At 39.3% G+C, this 10,281-nt stretch overlaps 1 protein-coding gene across 3 annotated transcripts in view; it reads left to right on the top strand.

The window, feature by feature from the left end:
* Positions 1-4,152: 4,152 nt before the first annotated feature.
* LOC128609294 (NACHT, LRR and PYD domains-containing protein 3-like) overlaps positions 4,153-10,281 on the top strand; it is a 23,092-nt gene continuing 16,963 nt past the window's right edge. The window contains exons 1-5 of one of the 3 annotated variants that reach the window (XM_053627815.1): positions 4,153-4,812; positions 5,710-5,770; positions 6,493-6,603; positions 8,270-8,380; positions 8,579-8,701. In XM_053627815.1, the coding sequence (XP_053483790.1) occupies positions 4,557-4,812; positions 5,710-5,770; positions 6,493-6,603; positions 8,270-8,380; positions 8,579-8,701 (662 nt within the window). In that variant the 5' untranslated portion in view covers positions 4,153-4,556. Of the gene's footprint in view, positions 4,813-5,401; positions 5,421-5,709; positions 5,771-6,492; positions 6,604-8,269; positions 8,381-8,578; positions 8,702-10,281 lie in introns of those variants that run through there. The other 2 variants (XM_053627817.1, XM_053627816.1) reach the window with 2 other exon arrangements.

The following is a 10,281-nucleotide window of genomic DNA, read 5'->3' as shown; positions in this document are numbered from 1 at the left end:
GTACTGAGTTTTACTGGGTTAGTGTGTGCAGTGGTACTGAGTTTTACTGGGTTAGTGTGTGTGCAGTGGTACTGAGTCTTACTGGGTTAGTGTGTGTGCAGTGGTACTGAGTCTTACTGGGTTAGTGTATGTGCAGTGGTACTGAGTTTTACTGGGTTAGTGTGTGCAGTGGTACTGAGTCTTACTGGGTTAGTGTGTGTGCAGTGGTACTGAGTCTTACTGGGTTTGTGTGTGTGCAGTGGTACTGAGTTTTACTGGGTTAGTGTGTGTGCAGTGGTACTGAGTCTTACTGGGTTAGTGTGTGTGCAGTTGAGTTTTACTGGGTTAGTGTGTGTGCAGTGGTACTGAGTCTTACTGGGTTAGTGTGTGTGCAGTGGTACTGAGTCTTACTGGGTTAGTGTATGTGCAGTGGTACTGAGTTTTACTGGGTTAGTGTGTGCAGTGGTACTGAGTTTTACTGGGTTAGTGTATGTGCAGTGGTACTGAGTTTTACTGGGTTAGTGTGTGCAGTGGTACTGAGTCTTACTGGGTTAGTGTGTGCAGTGGTACTGAGTTTTACTGGGTTAGTGTGTGCAGTGGTACTGAGTCTTACTGGGTTAGTGTGTGTGTGTAGTGGTACTGAGTTTTACTGGGTTAGTGTGTGTGCCGGTGGTACTGAGTCTTACTGGGTTAGTGTGTGTGTAGTGGTACTGAGTTTTACTGGGTTAGTGTGTGTGCAGTGGTACTGAGTTTTACTGGGTTAGTGTGTGTGCAGTGGTACTGAGTTTTACTGGGTTAGTGTGTGCAGTGGTACTGAGTCTTACTGGGTTAGTGTGTGTGCAGTGGTACTGAGTTTTACTGGGTTAGTGTGTGTGCAGTGGTACTGAGTTTTACTGGGTTAGTGTGTGTGCAGTGGTACTGAGTTTTACTGGGTTTGTGTGTGTGCAGTGGTACTGAGTTTTACTGGGTTAGTGTGTGTGCAGTGGTACTGAGTTTTACTGGGTTAGTGTGTGCAGTGGTACTGAGTTTTACTGGGTTTGTGTGTGTGCAGTGGTACTGAGTTTTACTGGGTTAGTGTGTGTGTAGTGGTACTGAGTTTTACTGGGTTAGTGTGTGCAGTGGTACTGAGTCTTACTGGGTCAGTGTGTGTGCAGTGGTACTGAGTCTTACTGGGTTAGTGTGTGCAGTGGTACTGAGTCTTACTGGGTCAGTGTGTGTGCAGTGGTACTGAGTCTTACTGGGTCAGTGTGTGTGTAGTGGTACTGAGTCTTACTGGGTTAGTGTGTGTGTGGTGGTACTGAGTCTTACTGGGTTAGTGTGTGTGCAGTGGTACTGAGTTTTACTGGGTTAGTGTGTGTGCAGTGGTACTGAGTCTTACTGGGTTAGTGTGTGTGCAGTGGTACTGAGTTTTACTGGGTTAGTGTGTGTGCAGTGGTACTGAGTTTTACTGGGTTAGTGTGTGTGCAGTGGTACTGAGTCTTACTGGGTTAGTGTGTGTGCAGTGGTACTGAGTTTTACTGGGTTAGTGTGTGTGTAGTGGTACTGAGTTTTACTGGGTTAGTGTGTGTGTAGTGGTACTGAGTTTTACTGGGTTAGTGTGTGTGCAGTGGTACTGAGTCTTACTGGGTTAGTGTGTGTGCAGTGGTACTGAGTTTTACTGGGTTAGTGTGTGTGCAGTGGTACTGAGTCTTACTGGGTTAGTGTGTGTGCAGTGGTACTGAGTCTTACTGGGTTAGTGTGTGTGCAGTGGTACTGAGTCTTACTGGGTTAGTGTGTGTGTAGTGGTACTGAGTTTTACTGGGTTAGTGTGTGTGTAGTGGTACTGAGTTTTACTGGGTTAGTGTGTGCAGTGGTACTGAGTCTTACTGGGTTAGGTGTTTGACTGGTCCAGGTGAGCACTGAGAGTCAGCAGGGTGTCGAGTACTCTGACTGCCTCAGGGAAGAAACTGTTGTGGACTCTGCTGGTGTCATTTGTACCAAACCATGCAATGAGAAACATTACTTCATAAAACCATTAAGTGAAAAAATAAAATAAAAAATTTATGGCTTGACCTCACACACGCACACACACACGCACACACACACACGCGCATACACAAACACGCACGCACGAACGCACACACACGCATGCGCACACACACACACATTCACGCACACGCGCACACACACATTCACGCATGCGCACACACACACACGCACACATATGTATATGCCTCATTTGCAACCTATTTTAAGGTTTTTAAGCTGTAAAATTCATATAATGTTGCATGGAATAACTGTGTGTTTGTGTGTGTGCGTGTGTGTGTGTGTGTTTGTGTGTGTGCGTGTGTGTGTGTGTGTGTTTGTGTGTGTGTTTGTGTGTGTGTATGTGTGTGTGTGTGGATACAATCTCAGAACAGCTAATAGTTACCTTCTTGTTTGAATATTTTTGACTCGTCATCGTCCCTCAATGCTTCTTTTTGTTAGGAAAATGGGACGTACTGTGGGTTAGTGGTTAGCATGTTCGCCTCACACCTCCAGGGCTGGGAGTTTGCATGTTCTCCTCGTGCATGTTTGCATGTTCTCCCTCACTCCAAAGTGTCAGTAGTGTTTGAATGGGTGTATGATTGGGTGTATGATTGGGTGTGTGATTGTGCCCTGTGATGGATTGGCACCTGTCCAGGGTGTACCTGCCCCTGTACCCCATGCTCCCTGGGATAGACTCCAGGTTCCCCACGACCCTGTAGGATAAGCGGTCTAGAAAATCGATGGATGAATGTTAGGAAAATCTGACAAGCATCTTAGTTGTTTTTTTTTTAAATTTACATTTATGGTCGCTATTTTCCCCAATGCACTGACTGACACTGTCTGCTCACAGACTCACAATAATATCAGTGCTGTAGTGTATTTCTCCCTCCCACAAATCCCCACCTGGACCTATCCCACCCCATCCTCCCCTCATTGGAGAAAAATGATGCTGTAATTAATAGTTAGTATAGTAAACATAGATAGACATATTTACATTTCCACAAACAATGCAACCAACAAAGTGGTCCAAGTATCTCAAAAAGTACAACAAACAAACACTGGGAAAAGGATAAACAACATAGAGAGTATGGTGCAGGGGTGGAGAGGGATGAGCTTTTATAATGTAAACATTTATGTAATTTATATATATATATATATATATATATATATATATATATATATATATATATAGTCATGTATCAGGAAACTCTGGACTCCAGTTCCCATCAGCCACTGCACTGCACTAAATGTCACATGACCACCTGCACCTGATTCACGTTTCTGTTAATGAGCACTCTTGTGTATATATAGCCACTGTCTGCACTGTTTCTCTGTCTTTCGTTTTCTTAGACTTCCGTCTTTCATGCCATAGTGTTTTGCCTAGTTGTCTTAGTGTCTTTGTTTTGTTGTTTGTTTCATAAATATTGTATACTGCGATTGCTTCCGAGCCCATCCTTGATTCGTGACACACACACACACACACACACACATATATATATATATATATATATATATATATATATATCTTTTAATAATGTATTATTACAGGTTATAACAAAAAACAGACTTAACATCCTCATGTTGGTGGTTCTAATGTTGAACCACCAACCAATGAGCTGAGTGGATAGTGTCTGTCCTCCCGACACACACATCTGTAAATAATGTGTAAATTATATATACTGTACTATACTTCCCATATATAATAAGAGTTTTTTGCTCTTAACTGTAACCTCAGTGATCTTAACTACATGATTTACCCTTTTAGTTCTAAAAAATTTAATATAATAATAATAATAATAATAATAATAATAATAATAATAATAATAATAGAAAGCATCACAAAGTCTTTATCTTGCTCATAAGTACCTCTGTTTGTTTCTCCTGGTGTCCCAACATTGTCAGGACATATTGATGCTTACATTTACAAAAACAAAAAAGAACTTCATCATGCAGCAAAACACACTGCTAATTCAACACAGGACTTCATCAGGGGAAATTAATTATTAAAATGTCAGTTACTCATCTCACAAAATGTTTTGAACTGAAATCACAAACGAGTGTGTTTTATTCTACAGAACTAGTTTATTGTAATGGGAGTTCAATATAAATCATTTGACGTGTGTATTCAGTCACAATGTATTTAGCAAATGAATCATAAATAAAGTGTTTAGAAATATCTCCTGTTCCTGTTTTTATTTACCCCAAATAAGAGTACAGAATGTGTGTCTATGCGTGTGTGTTTGTGTGAGTGTGCGTACGTGTGTGTGTGTGTGTGTGTGTCTATGCGTGTGTGTTTGTGTGAGTGTGCGTACGTGTGTGTGTGTGTGTGTGTGTCTATGCGTGTGTGTTTGTGTGAGTGTGCGTACGTGTGTGTGTGTCTATGCGTGTGTGTTTGTGTGAGTGTGTGTGTGTGTGTGTGTGTGTGTCTATGCGTGTGTGTTTGTGTGAGTGTGTGTGTGTGTGTGTGTGTGTCTATGCGTGTGTGTTTGTGTGAGTGTGCGTGTGTGTGTGTGTGTGTCTATGCGTGTGTGTGTGTGTGAGTGTGCGTGTGTGTGTGTGTGTGTGTGTCTATGCGTGTGTGTTTGTGTGAGTGTGCGTATGTGAATGTCTGTCTGCAAATAAATGCATCTTTTTTTAAAAATTATTATTTTGTATTGTGTGTGTGTGTGTGTGTGTGTGTGTGCAGGAGGATGTTTTTTACCCTACTGTATAGTGTAAGGCACTGTAAAGGGCTGGCCCACATTCCATTAAAACAAGTTCCACTGGTTTGGTTTTCGGTGCCAGAGTCACAACAGCTTGTTAGTGAAGAGATTAACGTAACCCACAGTGAGTATCTTTAATCTAAAGCTATAATATTGTAAGTATTGTAACTGTCATGTGTGATGATTGTATAATACAATTACGTGGTTACTGTACCGTAAGTCTGTGTATTAGATTAATTTGACTTTTACTCACTATGTTTCAAAAGAAAATCATTTTCTGTAGTCATACATAGTCACAAGCTTTTTTATGCTTCGACTATCGCCCTGCTTTCTCACAGTCTCTTTCCTGAAATGGTTCGTTCCGGTAATGAAATCTGTTTCCCTCGATACTTCTCTGACCACTTTGGAACAAAAGTCACAAAACATTTTGTGTGTGCAATAATCATACAAGACAGGAAGTTTTAAGACAGGAAGTTTTAAGACAGGAAGATTTCAAATGCCTTTCTGCACTCGGGCATTCATAGATTGACACGGAAAGATGATCCTCTGTGTCTCCATAGTTTTCTCTCTCTCTCATGCTGGCACAACTGGTGCCTGATTTTTTATTAGCAGGTGTGCTATCAGCATTAGTGTGAAAATGTATGTATGATTCCATTACTGCTAAGCTAACACTGTGAACTTACAGTAAATAAATTTTTTTCAGACATTCCCGAGGGCATCGGTTTTCTGTAGGTCTGTCAGCTGTTCCTTCATACTCTGAATTTCCTGTTCTGCCACATTCCAAAGATATGTTATTCAAGTTAGAGCTAGTGACTGGAAAGGCCATAATAATAATAAGAAGAAGAAGAGGAAGAAGAAGAAGAGGGAAAATTGCATGAATGTGCAGAGTTACAGACGTTCCTAATAAAGTGGCCAGTGGTTTTAAATATCCCTGTTAATAAATGTGAGATTATTTGATGAATTAATGATGCTTGTGTGTGTGTGTGTGTGTGTGTGTGTGTGTGTGTGTGTGTGTGTACAGGAAAAGTCATTAACTCCAAAATGAGTCTTTCTGGGGTGCAGGACAAAGAGAAAGATCAAAGGTGAAGGATTAATCCGGCTTTGTGAAGGCGTACAGTATATACTCTCACATTAACCAACACTAATTAGATTAGACTCATGTGAGCATGTATCTATAATGATTAACTACTTAACGGAGTAGCTCAGTGTCCTGAGAACCAGGCTTGGCTCAAGAAGTTTAATATCAACTGACAAGGAATAAAAGACTTGAGTACTGAAAATAATGAGTTAAATAATATACCGCTCACTGTAGAGAAATATACATGATGGAAAAAGGAAAAGTTAATGGGGCACAAAGATGAGGGATATGTAAACTAATGGCATGTTCTCAGAGAGATAAAACATTTTATATTGCTGATATTTGAAAAAAGTTATATTTAAAACTTTTTAATAATTATAATAAATATTATTTCCTAATAATTAATACATTTGAATGGTTTATGTTAACCCTTCTTTTTCCAACAATAAAAAACAGTAAAAAAATAGATTATGGCTCTTCATAGGCTCACAGGTAGAATTTGTGTGTGACATTCCTGCTTTAGTCTGATCATGAACGTGGCTTTGGAATGAAAAAAAAAAGCATGAACTAAATTTAAATGAAAAACGACATATTTATTAATGTATTAATTAATTTATTATTATTATTGACTTAAGGAGAGGTCAAAATATTATGTAATGGAAAAGACTGATATGAATTATATATATGATATATTATTAACATCTGAAATTGTCATGTTTGCTTTAGTCTGATGGAGGTTAAGAGATCAGACTCACCTGAACCGAGTCATGTGTCTATGAGCCGGTCAATGAACCCTCCATATAACCTGAGAGATAAAGACGATTCTACTGATCTGAGGTAAGGATGATGTGAAGGTGCTCCTTATTCTCAGAACTAGATGAAAACATCTTTTATTTCATCCTTTTTATCTCTCTCATGCTCTCTTTCATTATGTATGTATATATATATATATATAGAGAGAGAGAGAGAGAGAGAGAGAGAGAGAGAGAGCAGTTAATACGTTACTGTACCGTAAGTCCTTGCATTAGTTGCATTTGACTTTCACTCACTACATTTCAAAAGAAAATTGTTGTAGCTTCAGTGAGATGATCTGATGTGCTAACAAATCTAAACTTTAACGAATGTGACTGTGGGAATGAGACCTAATACCCTTCACTGTAATCTATCAGTTGCTATGTCCACTTTGCATTTAACAAGGCAGCTGCTTATTAACATTCAACTATTCATCATCATGCTGTTGGACATGTGAGAGATGAGGAATAAAGCTGGTGTTAGTTAGCCTTAGCTTATGTTTCCTCACATTTAGCATATGGAAGTAAAATCAGTGTGCGATTTGTGGCAGGTGTCTTTCTTTTGTGACTCTTGTTTTTAAGTTTTACTTTCTTACTTATAGTAAATTTAAGAATTGATCATGTTCTTTCTTAAATTTAGTGAAGAAATTCAAGCTGTACTGCAGGAAATATCTGGTCTTATGGCGTTCCATATCATGAGATATGGAATATATGGAATTATCTCATATATGAGATAATTTTATAATCAATTGAAAATGGTGGTATGATCACTGCAGTATAACAAGAATTAAAAAAAAACTTCAGGTCAGGTTGTTATAATGAACCAGTTTGTGGAAGTAATAATAGCTTCACTTCCTGTCTGGCCACATTACACCACCCACTATTGATTATTTTACTATAACAGCAGTCCCCCAAGTGTTTCCCCCAATTATTCCTGATCAGTTGATATTAAACCTCTTGAGTGAAGCCTGGTTCTCAGGACATAAAGTCTAAAACTGTGTTATTACCAGAGGTGGTTAAAGCACCGAAATTCTTCACAATTATTCATCTGAATAAATCCTCAGGTACAAGCTGCAGTACAGCTTGAATTTCTTCACTAAATTTAAGAAAGAACATGATCAATTCTTAAATTTACTATAAGTAAGAAAGTAAAACTTAAAAACAAGAGTCACAAAAGAAAGACACCTGCCACAAATCGCACACTGATTTTACTTCCATATGCTAAATGTGAGGAAACATAAGCTAAGGCTAACTAACACCAGCTTTATTCCTCATCTCTCACATGTCCAACAGCATGATGATGAATAGTTGAATGTTAAGTTGAAGTTCCTGACCTGAAGTTTTTTTTTAATTCTTGTTATACTGCAGTGATCATACCACCATTTTCAATTGATTATAAAATTATCTCATATATGAGATAATTCCATATATTCCATATCTCATGATATGGAACGCCATAAGACCAGATATTTCCTGTTCTCACTTACGTTATAGCAGCTATAAACAGTCATTCCCTCACCAGAATATCTTTTTTCTCCATCCCAAAATTATTCAGTCGCAACTTGTCAACCTCATCCGTCGTAAATGCATAAACTCCTCTGTCCTGAAGACTTTCCCATGTCAGGAAAATTAAAGCACCTCTGACTCCTTACAGTAATGGAAAAGACTGATATGAATAATACTTACATCTGAAATTGTCATGTTTGCTTTAGTCTGATGGAGGTTGAGAGATCAGACTCACCTGAACCGAGTCATGTGTCTATGAGTCGGTCAATGAACCCTCCATATAACCTGAGAGATAGAGACGATTCTACTGATCTGAGGTAAGGATGATGTGAAGGTGCTCTCAAAAGAAGATAAAACATTTATCCCATCCTTTTAATCTTTACTCTAGTTCTGTTCATAGTAAAATATACATTTTATACATTATACATTCATCTATTGAATATTTAATATAGAGTCTGCCTTAAATTAGCATGCCCAATCTAAACCTCCAGGACTGTTTCCTAAATTCCCAACAGTGTGTTTCCTGGTCTGATGGAGGTTGAGAGATCAGACTCACCTGAACCGAGCCATGTGTCTATGAGCCGCTCAATGAACCCTCCATATAACCTGAGAGATAGAGACGATTCTACTGATCTGAGGTAAGGATGATGTGAAGGTGCTTTTTTTTTTTTTTTTTCTTCATTGTTATTTCATCATTTTCATCATCTCTCTCTCTATGTATATATTTGGTTTATATATATGTGTGTGTGTATATATATATATATATATATATATATATATATATATATATATATATATATATATATATATATATATAAAACACACACACCAATCAGCCATAACATTAAAGCCACTGATAGGTGAAGTAAATAACATTGATTATCTCATTATAATGGCACCTGTTGGGGGAGGGGGGGGGTATTTATTAAGCAGCAAGTGAACAGTCAGTTCTCAAAGTTGACGTGTTGGAGGCAGGAAAACTGGGCAAGTGTAAGGATCTGACTGACTTTCAGAAGGGCCAAATTGTGATGGACCACCGAAATTTCCTACAATGGGCACGTGAACATCAGAACTGGACCATGGAGCAATGGAAGCAGTAGTCTGATGAATCAGGTTTTCTTTTACATCATGTGGAGGCCGGGAGTGTGCATCGCTTACCTGGGGAAGAGATGGCACCAGCATGCACTATGGGAAGGAGGCGAGCCAGCGGAGACAGTGTGAAGCTCTGGATAATGTTCTGCTGGGAAACCTTGGGTCCTGGCATTCATGTGGATTTTACTTTGACACGTACCACCTGCCTAAACACTGCTGCAGACCAAGTACACTCCTTCATGGTAACGGTGTTCCCTAATATCAGTGGCCTCTTTCAGCAGGATAATGCGCTCTGACACACTGCAAAAGTGGTTCAGGAATGGTTTGAGGAACATGACAAAGAGTTCAAGGTGTTGACTCGGCCTCCAAATTCTCCAAATCTAAATCCCATCGAGCATCTGTAGGACGTTCTGGACAAACAAGTCCGATCCATGGAGGCCCCACTTCACAACTTACAGAACGTAAAGGACCTGCTGTTAATGTTTTAGTGCCAGATACCACAGCACACCTTCAGAGGTCTTTTGGAGTCCATGCGTCGAAGGGTCAGAGCTGTTTTGGCAGCACAAGGAGAGGGGGACCAGCACAATATTAGGCAGGTGGTTTTAATGTTCATTATTATTTTATGTTCATTTATTATCACCTAATAAATCTTTCATACAGAAATTACCTTGCAGGTTTCACAATTCAAACTCCACTGATCGGTTCCTTAATTTTTTGCTCTCACAATGCATGTCCTAGCAGAGGGTATGCGATCAGACACACCTGAAATAGCTGTATGTCCATAATGAGTGACTTCAGACTTTATAATACACACACAGGCTCAGCAGAATGCTGTCAGTTCAATTCAATTCAATTCAATTTTATTTGTACAGCGCTTTTTACAATGGACATTGTCTCAAAGCAGCTTTACAGAAGCATATAAACACAGGATACGGATATTAAATGTGTGAATTTATCCCAATCGAGCAAGCTGGTGGTGAGGAAAAACTCCCTAAGATGAAACCTTGAGAGGAACCAGACTCAGAAGGGAACCCGTCCTCATCTGGGTCACAACAGACAGTGTGAAAAAGTTCATTATGGATTTATATGAAGTCTGTTTGGCCTTAGGAGCAGCCGTAGTCCCAGC

The sequence above is a fragment of the Ictalurus furcatus genome, chromosome 6 (assembly GCF_023375685.1).
Source record: "Ictalurus furcatus strain D&B chromosome 6, Billie_1.0, whole genome shotgun sequence".
Taxonomy (NCBI): domain Eukaryota; kingdom Metazoa; phylum Chordata; class Actinopteri; order Siluriformes; family Ictaluridae; genus Ictalurus; species Ictalurus furcatus.
This window is presented reverse-complemented; position numbering and strand designations above follow the sequence as displayed.